At 39.7% G+C, this 23,733-nt stretch overlaps 1 protein-coding gene across 2 annotated transcripts in view; it reads left to right on the top strand.

Moving 5' to 3' along the window:
* LOC139109092 (disintegrin and metalloproteinase domain-containing protein 10) overlaps window positions 1–23,653 on the top strand; it is a 48,955-nt gene extending 25,302 nt beyond the window's left edge. The window contains exons 5-19 of one of the 2 annotated variants that reach the window (XR_011546793.1): window positions 11,275–11,518; window positions 12,040–12,168; window positions 12,754–12,941; window positions 13,902–14,042; window positions 14,127–14,251; window positions 14,466–14,594; window positions 14,738–14,906; window positions 15,054–15,223; window positions 15,665–15,832; window positions 15,925–16,052; window positions 16,142–16,256; window positions 16,328–16,462; window positions 16,739–16,769; window positions 17,135–17,362; window positions 17,440–17,571. Coding sequence is in view for 1 of the 2 variants with exons in the window: in XM_070667926.1 (XP_070524027.1) it covers window positions 11,275–11,518; window positions 12,040–12,168; window positions 12,754–12,941; window positions 13,902–14,042; window positions 14,127–14,251; window positions 14,466–14,594; window positions 14,738–14,906; window positions 15,054–15,223; window positions 15,665–15,832; window positions 15,925–16,052; window positions 16,142–16,256; window positions 16,328–16,462; window positions 17,135–17,362; window positions 17,440–18,288 (2,918 nt within the window). In the remaining variant the exon portion in view is untranslated. Of the gene's footprint in view, window positions 1–11,274; window positions 11,519–12,039; window positions 12,169–12,753; window positions 12,942–13,901; window positions 14,043–14,126; window positions 14,252–14,465; window positions 14,595–14,737; window positions 14,907–15,053; window positions 15,224–15,664; window positions 15,833–15,924; window positions 16,053–16,141; window positions 16,257–16,327; window positions 16,463–16,738; window positions 16,770–17,134; window positions 17,363–17,439 lie in introns of both variants that reach the window. The other variant, XM_070667926.1, reaches the window with a different exon arrangement.
* The last annotated feature ends 80 nt before the right edge of the window (window positions 23,654–23,733 follow it).

The following is a 23,733-nucleotide window of genomic DNA, read 5'->3' as shown; positions in this document are numbered from 1 at the left end:
TAAGTAGGCCAATCCCGTCTTTCCCTCCGCTCAATGTTCCGCGGTAATAGCTATAACGATATTTTGGCGCATTTCGTTTCCCTCGGCTTCCTCGTGGAATTGCGACAACGACGGCGAAATGTACTCCTTCACATTGATAACGCGAACGCAGTTGCCGCGATGCCGCCGAACGCGCATCGTTTCCACGGACTGTGCGGCGAGTTAAACTCTTTAACGGACAATGTATTTGTCGTAATATGGTCGTGCTTTTGCTTTGTTTCATTTCGAAGCCGGCTTCGAGTCGGAGGAAAGCCTCTTTGACGGTAGTCCCTGCCGTCGAAAGAACTCTGATTTCCGTTTATAGCGAATTTGTCGGTACGTTGAAGCATTCAATGTTCGATCCAACGTGTTATTTGTAGAATCTAGTTAAAGGGAAAAGAAGCGATTGAAAATATTCATTTTTAATTCATACAAGTGGTCTTTTAATTTAATGGGGATTACGCTCGTTATGAATTTTATGGATGGCTTCTGTTTAATTTGATGAATTACGCAAACATAAATTGCACAAATTATTACATTTAAATGTTCCGATAGTTAAAATCGTGACTTGAGCTCTTTTCAAATTTCTCTTTTGTCTCGCCGACGTATATTTCTGTTTATCCCCTCCCCTTTATCAGTTTTATTTATCTGATATTGGATATTACGTAATACAATCCGGATCTGAAAGTCAAATGGCTGGATTAGCGCGAAATGTCCGATATGAAAGAAAATCTCTTTTGATGAAAATACATCGAGGAATTAATCGCTAATAATAGGAAGTGATAATCTTGTTTTGAATTATTCATATCAAGTCAGAATTCATACAAGTTATACAAAATAATCGTATAGTTATTGTGACACAACGCGATAAAAAATCTGTTTCAGTGAAATAAAATTAATATTATTTCAAATATTTGAGAAAATATTGAATAAGCTTAATAACATTTTTTTGTTGGTTTATTGAACAGTTATTAAAATTTTCATGCCAAGTTAACAAAATTCACTTTATTAACTTTGCTTAATGTTTGTTTTCGACAATTAATCAAATGGACATTTTCGGTTTTATCCTTAATATACAGTGTACACCTTTTTGACATTACTTTTTTTTTTTTTTTTTTTTTTAAATGTTGCACGCGAACGAATCATGATTTATACTTGATGAAGGAATATGATTAACAAAGAATTCTGTCGCGACAAGTAGAACGCGAAGGGGTAGCAAGTCACGATCGCAGAATGAAGGCACTTCTGGCCAACAGCCAGTTTGTCCCCGACGTATTCATAAACGGGGATTCTCACACTCGAAGAATACGAATTACGGAGACAAAAGGACACAGAGAATGCTTAAAGCTACAGCTTCTACGGCTAATTAAGCCGAGATTTCGGGACTGCGCCGTTTATTGTCAAGCACGCCGAGCCGCTGACAAAGAAAATGCAATTTCCGAAATGCGCCCCTTACAAATTACCGTATGCAAAATTCGCGCGTTTAAACGATCCGCCTAGCTTTCACGCAACGTTTTATTATTTTTTTTTTCTTTTTTTTTCGATAGACGACATTCCACGGCTCGTTTTTATCCACGTCCGTTCTCGCCTTTATGTCTATCTCGAAAATAGGCTTTTTACAAAACTTTTAAAGTAACAGGCGATGCAACTCGTTAATTAAAAGTCTCATGTTTATTAAAGAATTGCTTTCCCAAAAGTGAGTAAAAAAAAAAAAAATGTTTCTACAATAATTACTTAATGGTAAAAAATTTTTTTTTTATCCGTAAACGAGTTTGTAATTTCTAATGAAAACCGAGATACAATTTTTAATTGTAGTTGAACTTGAGAAAATGATTTAATACACTTTAGCGAGTATGGTAATCGCCTAACGAGCGCGATCGAAGTTTTGGTTTTGCGCATCCAGCTAACCGAGGTGCTCGATAATCCCGGTATTATATTGATCCGGAACGATCGATCCGATTTTTCTGTCCGCAATGATTCGAGCCGACTTAATGGCAGATAATCCGATAGTCAATTAACAAACCAGTCGGCGCGTGTCCGTCCGATATATCGGCAGCCTCTGCGCGTTCGAGTTCGTAATTCGCCGTGATGATCAAGAGCGGAATATTTATTATCCTTTCGCCGGTCCGAGCTAGAGTTCCCCGAAACGGAGGGAAAAACAATAGCTGGTTTCGCCGCGCGGAGATCCGATGCGATCTCCTCGATTGCCAACTGATTAATCGTGGCGGGCAAGGGTACCGAAAGAATGAACGTCGCCTTTAATCAAGAGGGTCAGAGCGAAACTCGTACAACTCCATTTCGTTTGGAATTTATTTTTGTAAATATGGGAAAACAATCCTCACTGTTTGTTCGCGAGAATATAGATGTAATAATTAACGTGGGATCCATTTTTTACACCTGCCGTGTTATCGATATCGAGGAATTCAAATTGGTTTTCGCCCCCGTTTTAATTTCATTGAATCATTTATACATATATGTATATTTTATACGGAACAGCAATAAACAACGTTAATGTTGTACTAATAGTAATAAATAATGTGTATGCGGTAATTAAAACCGATTGGCTGAGCAAAAAGGAATCGCGTAATTATTATAGCTCGGCAATACACATTTGTTATCGCGAGACGTCTCTTTATCGTAGAATTAATATATTTACTCGGCGGGAGACTTTAAATTGAAATTGTTAAATAATTGGAAAAATTAAAATATCGAAATTATTTCCATCGTTAATTATTTTCTAATGTAGATATTTAAAATTTTAAATATGTTTTATGCATACGATAAATCAATATTGGCTTTAAAAAAACATGACGTATCGTTGTACCTGTTATACCTATGTATCGCGGAGATGCAAAATCTCCAATAAATGTAGAATTATTTTTGATCGTTCCTTGAGAGTCGTGCGAAAATATCCGACTGTAAATAGCGATAATTTCGCAATACTGCAAATACCGGCCGGTAAATTGAGACTTATTTTACGCTCGCTGCAATTCTATCTGCTGTAAAATCGACAATCGATTCGCAAATCAACAAGAGTGCAAGTATCCGGGATATATGTATGTATGTACATACGTACGTACGGGAATACGTAATTTGTGCTGGCTGCGCCGCGGGAGAAAAAGGTCGGCAATTATTCCGTGCGATTAGCTCGCAATAGGTCAATCGAGGGTTAACCAACGCTCATTAGACTAAGTATCACGATCTCCACGGCGAAATAGATCCCACCATCGATTACGCCAAGGTGGTGAGGCACCGCAAAGAAATGCCTATCTTTGATACGCGCGCATATTCAGCACGAGTATATCGCGCAGACGAAGCTATTAATTTTGCACGTTGGAAATATCCTATTATCTTCTTTGCAGGGATTAATCACTCTCTTTTTTTCCTTCTCTCTCTCTCTCTCTCTCTCTCTCTCTCTCTCTCTCTCTCTCTCTCTCTCTCTCTCTCTTTCTCTCTACATGGGATTAATAATTAATCCCAGAAACTTAAGAATAAATCGAACAAACGCCGGGCCAGTACGATAATAAAGGGGCTACACTTACGGGATTTTACGCGAAGCATAAATCGGCCGGCGAGAATAAGACGAGGAAAATTACGATGTGCTTTTCAATCTCGAAGAGATTGCTGCAGAGAATTGGGGATGGTTTAACGAAGAGTTACCCACGGCGTAGTTTCGTAATATATATCTTGAAAAAGGCTGCTGGATATATAGCGTAATATTTTTAACGTCGCGGCGGTGATTCACGGCGTCATAGATCATCGCTCGACATTGAATCTTTTAACTAGAGTAGGGCTTTTTTTTTTCTTTTTTTTTCTTTAATACGAAGGGAGGCTGAGGAAAATTATACCCGAGGTGTTTGCTTATTCAATCCTTTATAAAACTTTATCAGACGTGTAACTTTTTATTTTGCACGTTAAACTTTTTATTTATTGAAACTCGGAGCTTAAAAGGCATAAACGGCTCGCGTATTTGTCTCGGGGTTTGTCGAACGTCCACGACGGCGAATAGTCCTCGATGTTGTTCTCGGACTGTGGAACAATTTGGTGTTCGAGCACTATTCGCCGCGTATTGCCTGGTCAGGGCGAGGAGACTCGATGAAAGGCCACTTGGCGCGGCCGCGATTTTCCCTGCGTATTTCGACGAAGCATTCGCGAGCTTTCACTCGTCCGGTTCTCCCGCGTTTTGCGCAAGCTAAAACTGACCACTTTGCATGTGTCGCTTTTGCTAAATTGACGGGGACCATAGGGCAGGGAGAGGGCGCCAAATAATAGAATATAGAGTGCGAAAGAAACAAAAGTAAAAAAGTTCTCTCTGCGCTCTCGTGCAGAAATAACTACATGTGCCAATAATAACTATATCCTGTAATCAAAAAAGTGAACCAGTTTCGGTGTCGATTTACGAAAGCGATTCGTAAGTTTCAGATTCCTATTTTTTTTTTTTTTTTTTTTATTTGTCCCTTCTCTTTTTCTACAAAAATAATTCGAGCATCTCCAATAACAAATTAATTAATTAATTAATTATCGCAGCTTTTATTACGCGTTTTGAGACGAAACGCAAAGTGGATTTGGAAAAGGTTCGCGGGAGTAAGTGCGTAATAGAATATCCGGCGAAAGCCGTGTAAGACGCGCGGGAGTCCCGCTCGGATCAACGTTGATAGTCCACAGCTTCGCCGCTGTAATTCGATTGTTGATCGATAAAACATTGCTCGGCCGCGCTTTAATTCTTCCGCGTGTTGAGTTACGTTTGTCGCGATTCACGTCGAACGCGCCCGCGACTGAGCCGATCCGTTAGCCGTTCAGCGACTAAATTGGATTTTTCTACTAACGAGCACGAGGGCTTTTCCTCCGTGAAAGCTCCATCGCAGACCTCCTCGACCGCTCCCTCGTCCCTTTGCCCCATCAAGCCGGGTCCTGTTCGTTCCGCTTCGTTCGAGAGCGCGTCTTCTCGCCTCATCCCTTTTATCGCCGTACTTTTCCGGATCGCGCAACCCTCCCCGCCGCTCGTCCTCGTGTTCCGGGATTTTTCTTTTCTTTTTTTCCCCTCCTTCCCTTTTTTTTCTTTTTTTTTCGCGTTCCGCGTCCCCCGCCCTGAACCCGTCTCTCGATTAAAGGCTCTGTGTTTCCATAGATCCGCTCCGGCACTTCTCGGGATTACGCCGAGAGCCAACCGGTTCGCTCGTTCCTCGCGAATCCTTCTGTGAGAATTAAGCGTCCAGGAGATACGAACGAAAAAGATGAACGTTCGCATCTTTCTGATGCCGCTTTGTTCTCCACTCGCCGGCGGCGAGCAATCTCGTAACGCACCTTGTTGCACGAAATATTAATGACGCGCCTCTTTTTCTTTCGGTATTATCGTTACTTTTGCATAATACCTACTCGGTCTCCCGGACGTCATCGAGTTATCGAAAGTCTCCGTCCGGGAAATTGAATCGTTCAACTATGACATTTCTCACAACGTTTATTAGAACGCTCGATGACGGTTCTTAGCCGGTGTTAAGAGCATCTCGATTGTCTTCGTTACGTTCGTTAATACTTGGCCAACGTTAGACACGACTCGGCACTTTATTCTCGTGGCGATCAGAAGCGAGTGGTCGGTAACCACACTTTTAAAGCGCGACATTTACGTCGAAGTAAAAAGATCGCGACACGGATATCTTATCGCGACTCTTTGTTCGCCGAGGAAGTGAGGAAAAGAGAGGAAGCGCGAGGGTGCCGATTGCGAGCGTATCAGGTATGAAAAATGCAAGTTTCGGTCCGAATTGATCGGCGACGAGAGAAGAGTCTATTGAATCGCGCTCTCAAATGTTCGCCAGCGAGAGAGCGTTTTATCGCGGAGGCACGAAATCGTCGGACGAGCCCGTCGATGAATAAGTATGAACGAAAACACGGTACAATGCGTGATAAAAACGAATTCGCACATGAATAATTCATTAATTATCGGCGAAAGCTTTTTTTTTTTTCTTTTTTTTCTTTTTTGTATCCCACCTTTATCGGCTTTTTTCTCTCAACGACCCTTCGACGCTCATTCTGCATGATTCTCTCCCTATCTCTTTATCTCTCTCTCTCTCCCTTTCTTTTCCGTTCGGTTACGATCGAAACACCGCCCACGGGGAATTTTCTTCTTCCTCTCTCCCTTTTACATTCGCAAACGTACAATCTTCTTCTTCCTTTATCTCTATTCGCTCCGGGTCTTCTTGCGATCATTCCGACTTAACTAGTTTCTCCCTTCAAGATTACTCGGAGAGACGACTTATAGAGTTTTACTTCTCTTTTTTTTTTCTTTTTTTTTTTATTATTATTATTTCCTTTTTTTAATCGAATCTATCACTCTATTAAACTCGAAGAAAAATCGCTGTTAATATCGTAACCCGAATAAGTAGCTTGAAGAGTTTTCGGACATAAATGTTTGATTTCCATTTTATTACTCTGAATTTATTTACGATTCACGTATCAGTCTGATTTAATAAACATCGACGGCTGCCGTTTTAATTTTATATTAGTGGAATTCATTAAAGATGGAAATATAGTTGTCGTCGGCGAAACTTATTTGTCAAATGTAAGATCCCTTTTATTATTTTTTTTTTTTTTAATTATTCCGCAGTCAGAACCGAGTCTGTCAGTGCTGATTAAATAAGTTAACTGTCATCGTTTGAGCTTAAATGCTTTTTCTTCCACCGGCTCCCGTCGGTTCTTTCTCCGTCCTGTATCTATCTACGTGTCCAATCTCTCTTCTCTCAAAGTCATTTCGACTTAACCAGCTTCTTCCCCCGGGATTACTTTCAGAAGTCGATTCTTCTCGGAAAGGGAAGGTGGGGTTTTTCTCGCGTCTCGCACCGCCGCGTAAAACCGTGTAAACGTGTAACGAGGGAATTTGACTATCGCACAACCGTGCTGAATAATATTTCGCGAACGTGGACGCCGCGATGAATAATTGATAAATTGTCGGCATACAGCATCGCCCCGCGCAATAGGATTGCACGTTTACGCTACAATGCGACGTGTCGGCGACGAACTGTAAACGCGAGCTTGACACCGCGATTTCTATCCAGCGTGCTCAAAGCGTTAATCTGATCAACGTGTATAATTCGCGTCATAAAGTTACGATTATATCCGAACGACAAAACTGCGTCGCGAAAAAAAAAAAGAAAAGAGAAAATAAAAACCACGCAGAAAGCATCGACTTTTCTAAAAGTTTTGAAATTTAAGATTGTGGCTTATTTTCTTCTTTTTGCGAGTCGATTGATATTACGGAGACGCGAACCGAGACGCGAAATTTCGCGAGAGAGACGAGTAGTGATAGCTTCGTTTAATTGCACGTCCCGCTTTTTTTTTTTTTTTTCCTCTTTGTTTCCGCGTACCTCGCGGTCCAGCGTATTCCGTATTTATATCAATTTTCCTTTGTTTTCTGCCCGACGTCGACGTGCGCGATCTACTTTATCCGCTTTACGCCTGTCCAAACTGTCGCGTCGGGATGAGACTCGATTAAGCTGCGAGGTGCAGATTCTTTCTCTTTCTCTCTATCTCTCTCTTTCTGCCCTTTTTTCTTTTTTCTTGTTTTTTTTTTTTTTTTCCTCGAGTAACCGGCGGCCCAGCTGTCCCGGACAAAAGCTATCAAAAGGATGCACCGTTGGCGGTCATATGCGGACAGTTTTATAATCCCTCGTACTCTTGTTTGTCCATCCTTCGTGTTGTTTTGCCCTTGCACGCCGCTTCTCTGCATCCGGCCCATTTTAGCATTCGCATTTTTTTCCATTTTGCAATTGGTAGTCTCTTTTAAATACGTTTATTAATTGCCGCGTACTTTATACTTATCTGCCCGTCGACAAGAAATAACGTCCTTTTAATTCTCGTATTTTTCTGCCCTCTCCCAGCTGCACCCTGCCATTATCGTTGTTAATGCGAATATACTATAATATGATAATTATATCGTTAGTCTGCGTTTGCCCCATAATTTATTAATTACAGCGCAATTGTGGAAAATTTAATTCTTTGCTTTTAATTCTTTTCTTTTTTTTTTTTTCTCCCTCCCCCTTTTTCTTTTTTTTTTTTTTTTACATTGCAGGAAAAATGTCTCTCCGACCCTCTTTTCATGCTTTTTCTCGTGCTTTTTGTCGTGCTCTTATTGCCGCTTTAAGGGTTTAATAGTCATTATCATTTGCATGTAATCAGTACTTTCCTAATGTATTTATTAATTACCGCGCAATTATCGCGCTTTCCTCGGCTTTATCTTCGTTTGTTCTTCCCCGTAAGGGAAGAAGATATTTCTTCATAATCTCAAGCTTTTTTTTTCCCTTACCATTCGTCGTCTCTCTATTCTGCGCTTTCGTTGCGCATTAATATTACGAATCGTACTCGCGTGTAATTGGTATTTTCTTAGCATATTTGTTAATTACCATGCAGCTATCGCGTTTTCCCCGTTTATCCGTTCTTTTGTCATTCTGAAAAAAAGAAAAAAAAAAATAAAAGAGTATCCTTACTTCTCATCTATTTGAGATCTCGTGCTCGCTCGCTGGATATTAAGCCGCACTTTTCCCTTTGAACATTCGAGCGTGAAAAAACCCGATAAAATGCTATCAAAAGCATGAATGCGACAGACTATCTTCCGTTTGTAATTTATTAATTCCTTCTCTTCCTTTCGAGAAACACAATTGTATTTATCTAATAATGAAGTAAGCAACGTTGCGAAATTATTCTTCCGTCTTCGCAGTCGACGTTCGGTTACAATTCTTACGCGTGAAGAAATAAACGTGCCCGCGAAATTTCAATACATTTGCAACGGTTGCAAAAATAATTATTATCAGAAATGTCACTTGGATTTAAATTTAACCACGTCTGTTTAATTAATTAATAGCGAATAAACCCCCTTTATATGTTTTTAAAATTAAATTACTGTTTCAAGGCGGTCCGATTTGTAGATCGTAATCCGAACGGTATCCGTGGAGCGAAAGATTTGACCTCGACCTGCGTCAAAGCCGGTCGAATTTAATATGACGATAGCCTAGTTTCTCTTCTGTTTCCTACGCGTTTACTTTATCTCCTCGTGCCCCATCCAAGGTTCGCTATTCGGTCTCTCGTGGGAAGTCGGCGATCTTTCGCCAGCGGAAGAAAAGACTACGTCGGCGAACGTCGCACATTGATTACGACGATTTTCCAACTCGTCCGCAGGGAATCGTTCACGCTTAAGCTATCGAGTGAAATGAGATCGAATTAGCCGCGGAAGCTCCGTAGATTAGACGACGAGAATTCCTGCGTTTTTCCTAGAAAATGGATCGTGGAATTTCACCTGGATCTAAAATTCGCTAGGCATCCCGACGTCGCTTGCTACCGTCTCTTCCTCGGTTCTAATCGACGGCGTTCTTGCGGTCTCGAAAAAGGAGCAATTGTCCTCGCCGTGCGCTTGAAAATCACACAGAGTTGGCATTTCAGCCACGAATTCTTTCGAGGAGTTTGAGGATCGATTTCGACTTAAGAATTTAACTTTATATTCTCATTTTTTAATTAAAATATATCTCAAGCTTTTTTTTAACTAGATTAATATTGAATTTTTTAATAACTTTGAGATAAAGATATCACTTTTTCTTTTTCTTTTTTTTTTTTTTAATTAAGAAAAAGGTGATGAGCTTAAATGATGAATTAGCTTATCACGTCTGATGTGTTTGTATGTCTTATTTTTATTCGGGCGCAAATTGCTTCTTTTGCGCCCGTGGCTAAATTGCCCCGCGATATGAACCTCCCCGCTGATTGTCCCTTTTATCGGGCCGGATAGAGTATCGATTACCATGAAGGGTGAATTTACGGATCGCCCGCGCCCGCCAACGAGCAAAGGGATCCAAACAATTACTTGTAGGAAGTAACACGCGGCCGTAAATTTCTCCGACTTCGCGATAGCACTTTAGTCGATTTATCTTTCCTTCACTGATAGCTTGGAATATCGTTTATGATTGACGATTGGAATTCCTAGAATCCACCCACATTTTACCCGGGAAAACTTGCCTCGAGTCAAGAGACTCTGCTCCCGGAGGTCGTGATTTTCCAGGGCGTCTTCTACTCAAGTTTCCTCGCCGTCCTACAATCTGTGATGTCTTTACAAAATTGTACCGGAAGCGAGGTGCACGCATATTGAACGACGGCTCCTCGTACACGCGACTTCTTTCAAACGAACTTGAGTCTCTCCGTTATCGTCGGGAACTCGAACGAGAGGAGAACAGAAAATGGAGTAAAACGAGATGTAATTGATCTCGAGTTGACTTCTGTATTCAAAGATTCAAGTTTTTACAATTTTAAGTATCTCACGCGAGGCATTAATATATTACGAGATTCATATATTTGTTTTAAACAATTTGTTTCTATTATTTTACCGTTTACACATTGGTCTGATTATTTCGCATTCCTCGTGCAAGATTTGCGCGTACTTAACGCTTAAATTAACACGGCAGGGCTATGTCACGCATTAGCGACGGTGATGTAAAGCAAATAGAAGGAATTTCTTGTTCGCCGTCGTGACGACGAACTTCGATTTCAAGAATTTTCCGCGGAAATCTGTCGTTTCGTTCAGGAAGTTGAACCGGCCCGAATGGAATTTGCACGGCGCTAAGCGAAAATGAAACGAAGTTACGGGCTCGTTCTCGGATCCTAAATACCTGGCAATCCTTTCTAATTCCGTCCGAGAAGCTGCCATATCGAAGTCCCTTTTCCGCTGCGTGTCCTCGTCCGACTCGGGCAAAAGTCGCAAAAATTTCATAAGAAATAACGAAAGTACGGCGACGCGAGAACGAAGGCTTCTACAAATATAATTAACCCCGGGGGTAACTTTATATGCACCGTGGGAAACGGGGTCTTCTGCCCGCTGCGGCTCGCCCTCATATTTTCGCAGATTTAAAAGGTAGCTGCGGGGTTATCCCACCGCACATTCAACGCGAATTCATCTCCGCGGAAACTATTAATAATGAGTTTAGCAATCCCAGTTCTTGCGAAGCGTTATTATTAAAATACGGTAGATTGTCAACGGGGAGGAGAAGAAGGAATTACAATTAACGTGCACTTACGTAGAATGTAATACAACGATTTATCTTCATACGGACGAACGTGAAAAAAAACTTTGACACAATTATTACTCATAAATTTACATTTTATAAAAAAGAAATAAAAAAAAAAAAAAAAAAGTTAAAAGTCACTAGTTACGTGACGATTGAATCTACACGATGTAAACGATCTGGTTCTTCATTAACCGGCGTCGCATCCTGTTCTCTTTTACAGAGGACGAGAGCGCCGTGGTGCAGGGCGTCGTTACGCAGGACGGTCTCTTCGACGGCAGTGTCGTGACCAGATTCGAGGAGTACTATATCGAGCCGACGAGCAGGTATTTGAATAAAAATGAAGACACGTCGCCGCCTTATCACAGCATAGCTTATCGCACCTCCGACGTTACCACCCCGCCACATCCATTACCTTGCGCCAGTCATCAGATGCAGAAAGGGTCTCTTCGCGATTCCTTTGACAGGTGAGTTCTGTTTCTTCCGGTTCGTGTAACAGATTTTGCAATTTAAACAATTTCCCGTCGCCTGCTTGTTATTATTTCTTTTTCTTTTTCTTTTTTTTTTTTTTTTTTTTTTATTAGCACGATCTTTTTTGGTTTAGCCACGACGTTAAAATATAACATTTGCAAAGCTCTCATTTAATTTTATATGAAAAAGTTACTTTATACAATAGTTTTAATTCAAAGCACATCTTACGATTAATTCAAGCCGTGTAACCGATGTAATAGCTGCACCTTTGTTAAGAAGACACTCTTCCGTGCACTTATACTTACCTCCATATATTTTCTAGTTTATGAAAGTACGTTTGCGCGGAGCGGAAAATGATAAAAGAGCACATATTGTTGGCAAACGCGCTATAATTTAGACACGTGTAAAGGAAATTCTCCGCCGGCCAGGATTATCATATATTATGCGTTCCGTGTCAGTCTTCATATGGGGGACTTTAAATGTAAATTTAAACTTCACGATGTCTGTTCCTCCCCAGATATAGATACAACAATTCTCAGGCGTTCTACGAGCCCCTGCTTGGTGAACACGTTGCTCTCTACTCGAGGGAAAACAATGCGAGGGTGTTAACGTTGGAAACGAATAATGACGTCGAGTACACGGACACGTGAGTATCTTGCATTTCTAGCGCGAAAAATCCCCGAACCTCTCTTCTTTCAACGCGAATAAATCCATTTTATCGTTACATTATACGTCACACTATTTTTCAAAGCGCGAAAAAGTTTAGATTGCATAAGATATCTGGAACACGAATAGCAAAAAAAAAAAAAAAAAAGACGCAAGGGGAGGGAGAGAGGACATTCTGCAGTAGACGTAAAGAAAAATTTATTGTAGGTACTCGTTCCATTTTTCTCAAAATGCAACTTGACGTGACGTGTACTAGTTTCTTTCTTTTCTTTTTTTTTTTTTTTTTTTTTTTTTTATACGACTGATTTGACGATAGAAGGAGACGATAATCCACGCGAAAGGGACGGTTTTAATTCTGACGCAAAGTACTTGTTGACTTTGTTTTCTGGGTCAATTCATGTGTCAATTGTTGGCCAAGTACCTGTAAACGTGTGTCGACAAACCGAGCGTCGCACGAGAGTCGAAATAGAATTCGGGAGAGCTCCAGAGAGGAGGAGAAGAAGGGTGAGGGTGGCGTTTTTCATCGCGCAATAAAAGCGACCTTATTTCTCGGCCCCATCTGCAGCACGAGCGGCAAAGATCGGATCGCGAGGCATCTGCACAAGCGCGCGACCGTAGATCCCCGGAAAACTACCTGCATGCTCTACTTGCAAGCGGACCATCAGTTTTTCGCGCGATACGGCACGGAGGAAGCCTGTATCGAGGTGATGACGAGGCACGTGCAGAGAGTCAACTCCATCTACAAACACACAGGTGGGTGCTCTTCCTCGCGGCGATGCACGCGGTGAAAGATGATCTAACAGAGTTTTCACCGCGAGTCGGGGAAAACGGACGGACGGTGGCGAGGGCCGAGGCGGAAAAAAGTCAGGGAAATTGAAAACTACTCGAGGAACGCGAAAAACGTCGGGAGAATCTAATTTAAAATGGCCAGGGAATATCGAGGGCGCGAGGAAAAAAAAAAAAGCGAAGAAATTCAGAGACTTTTTCAAGGAATGCCGCGAAACTTTATAGGAATTATGAAAATTTTCTGGAATTTTACAATTTCTGCCGTGGTCGATGGTAATACAAGAAAGAATTATTTGCTTCATTTTTATTCGTTAATATTCGAGTTCACTTCATAGTTTAACGTTGAACGCAATTAGGCGTGGTATTTACACGGAAAATACGATTAAAATTGTAAACCAGTTTTCTTCGCATGTTAGCGTGCACGTGAAATTTTTCTCGCTTACAATTGTGGCGGATTGCGATAAAAAACAATGAAATTGTAAACGAGACTCGAAATTGCGACCGACGAAAAAGCAAATAATTGCCGAATAATTAGACAAAGTAAAACAAAGCAGGGTTTTCGGGTGTTCCTCGTGCTAACAATTTAGTTTAACGGCACTCAGACTCTACGATGGGGTTCAAGTTAATTTAAGAAACATTGAATTTAATGCGTTTCAGTAAACGTTTTGTTATTCAGTATCGTAGGATGTAGCTTACTTATTCGTTCATGTGGTATTTTCATTATCGTCCTGTTCCATTATGTATAACACGCAGTTCTACATTACACGCGAATTACTCAGCTTGGACCTCGGAATGGTAATCACCCGGGAATCGTCAACACGTTTAATGCGAGAGGAACAGAAATAATTCAAAAGTGAATTAATCTGTTTCGATGAATATGCAATTTAAGAAACAATTGCATTGTAACAGCGTTACGTTTGTTTTTAGACTTCAATCAAGATGGGCGGCCGGATAATATTAGTTTCATGATCAAACGGGTCAAAGTGCACAGCGAGGACGCGTTGAGAGATTCAAATTATCGTTTCCCAGGCAATTACGGAGTGGAGAAATATTTGGAGCTCTTCTCGGGTAAGGATTTTATTTTCACACTTGTGATAATAAATCAACTGTTGAACCAGTGATACATTAACACATTAATTTGGCTTGTTATAGAGGAAGATTACGACGCGTTTTGTTTGGCTTATATGTTTACGTATCGAGATTTTGAAATGGGAACATTAGGTTTGGCATGGACGGGTGATCTCAAAAATGCCGGTGGCGTGTGTGAAAAGAACGGGGTACGTATGGATGGAAAGAAATATATATACATATATATAAATTCGCAAAACACAGTTGACGTTATGTCTGGAAATGTAATTTTATTTACAATAATTAACACGTCAATTATTTTTTTTTTCTTTTTCTTTTTCTTTTTTTAATCGCAACTATTGAAGCGTAAATTGTCGCGAGTATAAGACTTGATAAAAATTAATCGTGGAAATAATGTTGCAGCATTACCGTGGTAGTATGAAGTCATTGAACACCGGTATAGTGACCCTATTAAATTACGGGAAGCACGTACCGCCTGCGGTCTCTCACGTTACTTTAGCTCACGAGATCGGCCACAACTTTGGCTCGCCGGTACGTATATACTTCCGTTAGTTCAAAACGGCGCGTTCCACATTCCGCAGCCTTGTTATGCGATACCGTGCCATCAATGAAGAAATGACGTGTGTATCTTACGTTTTTTTTTTACATTTTTTTTGTTTTTTTTTTGCGTCTAGCATGATCCGGAACAATGCACCCCAGGAGGAGAAGACGGTAATTTTATAATGTTCGCCCGTGCCACGAGCGGCGACAAACGCAACAACAATCGCTTTAGCCCTTGCAGCCTGAACGCCATAAATCCGGTGCTCAACAGCAAGGCACGTTCCCCAAAGGGATGCTTCACCGGTAAGTTTTATACCGCGGGGGTTGCGATATATCGCAATGTCGCAGGGAAACAAAATTGATCGAACGGACATTCCTCCTGTCTGGTCATCCAATTATTCTATCCCCGTTTGCGCTAACTCTGACGGTGCTCTGCATTGTTTATTGCAGAACCACAAGTATCGCTGTGCGGCAACGGCGTGGTGGAGGAAGGCGAGCAATGCGACTGCGGCTGGGAGGAAGATTGCAGAGACTCGTGCTGCTTCCCCCAGCGCCGTTATCCGCCGCCCGCAGAGACCCCGTGCACGCTCACGCCGGGCTCGAGGTGCAGCCCTAGTCAAGTATGTATGATACTTGTAAAAAATGCGAGCTGGACTGGTATTGTCGAGGGAATTTTACGACGACTTGCTTTGTGCAAAATTTAACTCGCGTAGCCGCGCTTGTGCTTTTTCAATCTTGAATATTAAATGTTAAGTGTCCAAGCGTTTCAAATTTTTTAAACACCTGCATGTCCAAGCTGTGTGTATTTAAACGTTTATCTGACCGCTTAAATATTTAAACAAAAGAATACGCGTATAAAAGCGTAAATGCGATATCTTTTAATGCGTCACGTATGAATTAACTTTTTATAAAGCTTTTAAGTTTTTAATATTTAATGACATTTTTTCTACACGATTTCATTTAACGACATGTGTTTTCTAAATAATATAATATTTTATAGAAAAGATAGCTATGAGACATGATATAATTTGAGACGGTTATGTTCATTTTTTTTTTTCCAGGGTCCATGCTGTACTGGCGAATGTGATTACCGTTTCGGAGAAAGATGCAGAGACGACAACGGCTGCCGCGATGCGAGCTTTTGCAATGGCGATTCTCCGTATTGCCCACCATCCATTAACAAGCCTAATAAGACCATCTGTAATCGTGAATTGGTTTGCTTTATGGGGGTAAGTATCAATCTCGTTAAAAGTCATACCCGCGCTTTTATTAAATTATCAAATATGATTTGTTTAAACGCGCAAAACTTGTGTTTCAATAGGAGTGCACCGGCAGCATTTGCCTGGCATACGGATTGGAATCCTGCCAATGTATACCAGGCCCGAACGATCCGCCGACGAAGGCTTGCGAGTTATGTTGTCGACTTCCCGGGGAAAACCAGCCGTGCCTGTATTGTTTTATTTTGCATTATTTCGTCGATCGATTTGTGTAAAGGTTTGTTAAACTCTACTTCTTTTTTTTTTCTTTCTTTTCCACAGATCGTCCTTTGATTGGAATTCCCCGCCGTACGATATTCCCGATATGTTTTCGAAACCAGGAACTCCATGTAATGATTATAACGGATACTGCGATGTCTTTCAAAAATGTCGTGAGGTAAGTGGAACTTGGTCTAGAAAATAGTGGAGGATAGTACCTAACGGTGTTAATTAAAATATTTTATTCAGGTCGATCCAAGCGGTCCATTAGCAACTTTAAGGAAGCTCTTATTATCCGACGAGAGCCTTGCTACTTTCAGAAGGTGGGTAGCTGAACATTGGTATGCAGCTGCTCTGATAGTTTTAGCAGCGATATCATTACTGGTACGTATAACGACGTCACCTACATTTTTAATTAAATTTATATACTTAATTATTTTTTATTCTTAAAATTAATATTCAAGTTTCTATAATTTTTTTGTCGTTTATTATTTTATTTTATTATCTTTAATTAATAATTAATTTGACGAGAAATTATTACATTAAACAAGTCTGTGAAATAAATACATTAAATTAAGCGAAAGAAATTATCTTATATATATATTATCTTTTATGTATGTTATGTATGTTATTACGTTTTTATATGTTAAAAATGTTTAGAAACGGCTAAGGAAGAGAAAAAAACATGAGAGTAAGTGTAGGGATATATCTATGAGCACCACTGTATGCTATTGTAATCAACAATACTTATCATACATTCACTAAATTAATTGCTTATTTTACTATAATTCCTTGCTTTATCATCTTTTTCTTTACAGCGCGTATCTTTAATTAAAGTATTGCTTAAAAGTAAAAATTCATGTGGTTGCTAGATAACATAAATCTTAATTAAAATTTTAAATAAAGTAGTGATTTAAATTCTTATTGTAAATTATATTTTCTGTTACTAAAATATAGATATAAATATATATAAATATATTTTTTACCTGTTATTTGAAAAATTAATAAAATAGATATTCATTTACAAAAATTTAAACGTTACTTTTTTTTTTTTAGGTGGCCAGCATGCGATTACTGGGCAAACGACCGGATCTGAAACTCAAGTCCGTCACAATAATCCACAGTTCTACAACAGAAACGGTTCGTCTTCCACCGGAAGGTACGGAAGGAGTGACGGTGCATCCACCGGCGGTACGTGCTAAACTTCCTCTTAGCAGAAAAGTTAGAGAAAAGAGATGCCATCGCAAACACAAAGACGGCCATACGGATAAGTCCAATACTAAGGTAAAATTTGAACTTAAATAAGCGATTGGAAAAATAGATTTATTTACTTTAATTATCGGTTTTATTTATATTTAAAGGACGCCAAAAAGAAGCAGCAAAACCAACAGACGAAGAGATCGTCTACTGGACAAATTGACGATTTTGCGCGGAAGAGACCGGCAGAACCGGCTGCTACAGCGCAGGAGAACAAACGAAAGAAAATTATAATATCAAACAGAGATAAAGGACAAAGTACGAGCAATAATCCGGTCGCTGGGAGCAATAACGATAACGACAAAAAGAAGCGTAAGAAGCAACATAGAAAGGAGGTGATTGACTATTCGGCAATGCAAACGGAGAAGGAATCGGAAACAAATGCCGATCCTAAGAGCAAGGTGCGTTCGTGGTTATTGGCATCTTCGCAGTGTCGTCCAGATATCGGTACGCGGACTAATGTCAACGGTTTGCCGAAAAGCAAGTCGACTCCGGTGGGTCTGACAGTTAGTACAGGAGCAGTCGGATCCAGAGTGCCGGTGTCGAGACAGCAAGCGTTAACATCCGTTCGACGTCCTGGCGTGGAAGTCGGTAGAGCAGAATTGAAAAGCTCGTCGAATTCTCTCGCCAGGAAGGAACGAGCGAGGCTTCAAGTAGTGTACAAGCCGCCGTTCCGTTTTAGTGTAAAGCTTCGTAAATCCGATAAAGTGGCACAGGCACCTGCAGTGAATGCAAATAACAGAACAACGAAGATGCCAAGAACCGGGGTTCTTCTGCGAACGGCTAAAAGGAAAGATCGAGTGAGGATAGGCAGAGCACGGCAAATCGCCCCTACCGGCATCGGAAACAGCGGTGGCGATTTGCCGGAACCAGCAAACTCCGACCTACACACCGTACCTTCTGATCTGGAAGTGTTGCTGTCCGAGAGCGAGTTTCTCTTCTCGGATACGTGACCATGGATTTCGGTAATACTCGAGTTTATTTGGAATCGCTATGCGTCTAAGTGAGTCTTGCACACTTTCATCTTTTATATCCGATAACAGGTATTACTTCGGATGCGTGGGATGATAAATAAATTAAATCGGTAGCTCGCGCGTGGAAAAATCCCGTCCGAGAACGTGGAAGGGAAGATTAATTTAGTGAATTTATTATTTGAGCTGTCAAACGATATCCTTAGTTTGTTTCTCCGTTCGTTCTGTGCATTCATTGCGAAATGGCTGTCTTTATCTCATACGCGCCCTCGTGTTTAAACATTTCTGTTAAAAAACACATTTTGTGATTTATACAAATGTTTGTTCAGGAAATTATGTCGTCTGACTAGGAGGGAATGTGCTAATAAGTGAATGTACTCGTTCATTTTTATTATTCTTCCTTTCCGCATCTATAAAATAGAGCGATAGCGCGACGACTGATTATACGTTCGTGAACGTTTGTGCCGTAATCAACAACGCGACGAACGTTTCTTACGCGCGATTGCGATGAACGTAATTCACGCTAATGAACGTATGGGGGTACGTCGGTGCTAGTTTCTCGACGATCAAGCCAGTTTTCTTCTTCCAAAGAAAGGGGCCAAATCCATCGTTTAAAGTGCGACTGGGGTAAGCGCCGCAAATATATTAATATTGATCTTACTCGTCTAATATTTCCCGATACTATGCTACGAAAGCAGATTACAATTCGTTTTTGATGGTAGCTTTAAATTTTCAGGGATCAGTGCGCAATATTAATCTCAAAATACAATACGGTATTTTGAGGTGTCGAAAGTAATGCTTTATCTTTAAAAGTCTCTTTACACTGTGCCTGTGCTGTTACTCTCTACTCTCCTTTCTGGACGCTTAGGGAAAATCACGTCTGTGAACGGCGTAGTTTTCACTTAAACGGCGATATATCGGTCGTAAGAAAATGATAAAAAGTAAATTTTTGTCGGCAGCCTTGATTAACTAATTTTTCTTACAATTAGTCGTTCTCTTTGAGATTATAGCCCTAGTTATAACGTGGTCGTAACAGTAACTACGTTACAGTCGTTGCTATGATTACAGCTATAAAATACTCTATATTTTAACTTTAGCTGTAACATAGTTGTTACTTTATATCACGGCTCCAGCTGTAATATAATTCGACATTACAAAACTGTGGCGTTATACCTTTAGCTATACTATACTATACTATAATTAATGCGTAATTCTATATTATAGTTATTGTTATAATGCGATGTATTACGACGTTTACTCGTAGCTAGGGCTATGGTATCGACGCAGAGGAACAAAATTTAGCGTACCACGATCGTAACTGATATGACGTTGACGAACGGAATCGGTAGAACGTTAGGCAAGTTCCGGACAGATCGTCGGAAGGTTTCCTTGTTTCTTCACCGCCCGATCTGCCTGTAACGTTAATATGACGTTATTATTCACTCGTGGTTCCTATTGTCGACAATTTTTCGCTTCTCGCGAGAGGCATCTTTTCGGAGATACTTTGCATTGCCAGGATATCCGTGTGAGAAGTGCGAGACGAGCCGACAACGGATATTGCTTATATTTTTAAGACTGTATAAAATATCTTCGCCGGTGACACCCGTTAAGCCGAGTTTTGGTGATTTCGTCATTGGGTTTCCCATGATTAACGGAGAACGTGTTACTTCTCTTTATCTCATATTCAATTTTTAAATACGATCTCTGGTACTGTCATTTAGTACCTATGTCCCTTATACGTCTGATGACATTTCTGAATATAATTTCCACTTGTAAATATGCTTTATCGCTGAGACATTCCTCTACGAAGGACAAGTTGATTAATTAGAATCGACAAGTAATTTTGTTTTTTATATATATATATATATATATATAATTGTATTGCGCGGAAAAATTAAATTGAGGAAACACTGTTCGATTACAAATGTTAATGTAAAAAAAGAAAAAAAAAATTAATAAATAAGTAATGTATCTTATTGTGTGCTTCGCAGCGCGAATGTTATTTAATTTTATAAAATAGGCTTCTATCGATTCTGCTTAGTCGACGTTCTTTTGTAATGCATCATCGAATGTGTTTGCCGAGTTTAAGTTCCTCACGCTCGCGGCATGTGCATTCGAGCTAAAATCATATCCCATTTTACACAAAAACATTGGCGTTTCACGGGTCAGCTTCAATGCGCGTTAACCTTCGGGTGTGTCGCCGCGATTCTCTAAAGCTGCCACGATTTCAGCCGTGACGACAGACCGCGACAAGCCGGCTCGGTTGATCGTTATGAAATCGAAACTAAACTAGCTCTTATTAGCCAACACGTATGAGTACGGTTAATGCATCCTCTTTAAGATCCGTTTACGATCACCGACTTCTCGTACCGCCGGGCTCGTTTTACCGAGGCGTACAAAGGAGTCGCTCTGTATAATAAAGTAACAAAGTCGGATCGATACGGACTCGATACTCAAGGATAATAACATTAATAATATTAATACGCTCGTTGGCGGCATTCATTTTTGTATCATTCCTTAACAACAAGTATTATTCGACGGGAGAGCGAAAAAAAAAGGGTAGTAAAAACGTTAATATAATAGCTACGTTTTACGTATAGATTAAAGAGTGTAAACAGGGTCTGATAAGTTTCATTTAATTCGATTGAAAGCAGTTTAACTAAAACTATTATTAGCATCGAGTACTTGAATAATTTAACGCGACTAAATCGTGTTTTATTTAAAAATGTGTACCGTTCGAAAATTAAATAAATCAGCTCGTTCAGCGAGTGAAAATTTAATCCTCGAGCTGTGCTGTTTTGAATTAAAGAAAGCTCGTTCATTTCATTAATCGTATTTCGTTCTTTATCTTTTCAAAGAACGCGTTAATCAATTATACGTGCATGATTAATTTGTCGTAATCTCGTATACTCTCTTAACAGATATTAAAATTTATATAACGCTATATTTTATTGATATTTGTTCGTCAAAATTAATTGAAAGCCTAACTTATTAAATGAGCGACGTTTCAATTTTCAACGCTCATAAGAATGTTTATAATTGCGTAACAAATAAACGAGAATTTCGCAAAAAAGATTGTGCTCTGTCTAATGTAATTATACATGGCCGACCGTGTTTTGTACGTCCATAATTAATTTTACAACTGCGAATTTCGTATTCATAATTCAACAAATTCGCAACAAATGTCCGCTTGTATATGTGCGCGCGTGTATGTGTATACACATACGCTCTCGAATGTACTTAATTCATAAGAAAATGTGATGTTACTTTTACACGAAACCCATAGACAGAATTGCTTAAGTCGTAAGAAAACGTGCTTTTTTATTTTTAAGACCGAGCTGTGTTATATCTCGTCTTGAATTAATCGGGAATTAGAATCGACGTCATTTCGGTGAATTAAAACTCTTTTTTTTTTTTTTCCTCCACATTGGACAGCAGTTCAATTAAATTAGAATTTCATAAAACCGAACGCGTTCTTCTACAAAAGAAAAGTGTGTTTTAACGTAATTCTGTAATCTTACTTATCAAAGAGTCGGAATTAATCGCATTGAGCATCTGCGATATTTAAATTCACCGAAATCTCAATTCCATTTCTCAATTTTTAACCGATTATAAGCCATGTCGCGCGATTCGCTTTGTTGTGCCTAGTCGCTGCGCATTCGCTACGAATTCGCGTGCGAGCGCGGCGAACGTTTAATCCGTATTAATCCGGACACTCGTTAACTTCGTTTGTACTCCATTGTAATTATATGCATATATTAATATACACATATATATGAATGTGTGTATATATATATATACACACACGCATATACATATTGTGATACATACTTATACATGTCGTACAAGTAAGTAGTACGTATTCCGCTTTGACTGTAAGATTTGCGTTGTAATCTAACAGATGCAAAAAAAAAAAAAAAAAGACAAAAAAACGGAAAGAAGGCAAAGGCAAGGAAGTATGTAGCTTGATCGTAGAATCAGCAGGTAGACGGCAGAAATGTTCAGATATTCGGATTCTGTAACGTGTAGACGATAAAACCGTAGTTGAAAACACCCTCGTTCAGTCTGTCTATCGAGAGACTTCGCTGAGGTGAATCAAATTCGCAAGTGCGTATTGTAATGCGATTGAGTTTTCTACGATTCTAAGAATCCGGCGAATGCGACGAGAAATGCATACATACGAGAAAATTTTGCGCCCACCTGGAAGCTTATTCTGGGCTGCGGTATTTAATGCGAGTTTAGCAATCGAGAATATAATCAATTTATAGCGAAATCAAAGCGAAACTTTAATGAGAAACGTGAATAAATTAGAGAGAAAAGTTAGGCATCAGTCGGTCTTAGATATCACATTTATATTTTCTCATGAACGCACATTTTAGCATAGTAACTTATTGCAATTCTTTATTTAACAAATTAAATTTTAATTAAAAGGCACGATTAGCCAGTTTATCTTTAGTACTTTTAAATTAGAAAAAAAGAACAAATTATAGTTATATGTTAAAAGAAAAAAAAAAAAAGAAAAAATAATTAATAAGAAAATCAAAAACTTTTTATATACATTAAAGATTTGCATTGAAAGGGATTCTGATTTCTATTCGAAATTCTAAGTGAATAACTGAAAACAGGATAAGATTAAAGTTTTTAATGGAAATAAGACTCCTTCAAGCTCTATTTTACAGAACGAGATATCAATTGTGCCGTTGTAGGAAGTAGTAGTTCTTTTAAACTTTGGGATTCGATTGTTGATCGAAGATTGCCGGGCGATCTGGCAATCGCCGGCGTATGTGTATCGGCATAAAAGTTTTTTCCGTATGTAAGCGTTCTCGTTGCATGAGAAAAAGCATTGTAGTTCAGTAGTCGTAGCTGAATACACTATTTTTGATCCGCGAGTGACGACAGGACTATACAACTGTGGCGATTAAAGCTGGCTACCTAACAAATTAACCGTAATTTACAATTAATGCCGTAGTCATTCCCGTTAAAAGCTCGAGCGCTTCTTGTTCCATTTAACGATTAGCATAGGCGGGGTGGTGGGATCGTACGTGTCCTCCCGCATGCCAAACGATATGACACACAACACTCGGATCCGAACAAAGTCGAGGGCACAAGTGGTCTCGACCTGAACCTATTCGGAATATTTAATACGTCCGAGAGGCGAGACTGTTATTATTTTAATTCTTATCGCGTATCACATAAACTTGTAATTGATATGAGATGGGGCTGCTGTATTTTTACACGGACTTTGTACAAATATGATGAAGGAGACTTGCACGAGGGAAAATCCTCGTGTCGAGGAGATAATGTACATAACTGTATACCAATAAATACTAGACGAAACGTGGAAAAACGCAGAAGCTACGACCGTGGAGAAACGGGGATGAAAGAATACAAGTTTAATAACTAAAAAAAACAAGTACTTTGTTTTAT

The sequence above is a fragment of the Cardiocondyla obscurior genome, linkage group LG01 (assembly GCF_019399895.1).
Source record: "Cardiocondyla obscurior isolate alpha-2009 linkage group LG01, Cobs3.1, whole genome shotgun sequence".
Taxonomy (NCBI): domain Eukaryota; kingdom Metazoa; phylum Arthropoda; class Insecta; order Hymenoptera; family Formicidae; genus Cardiocondyla; species Cardiocondyla obscurior.
This window is presented reverse-complemented; position numbering and strand designations above follow the sequence as displayed.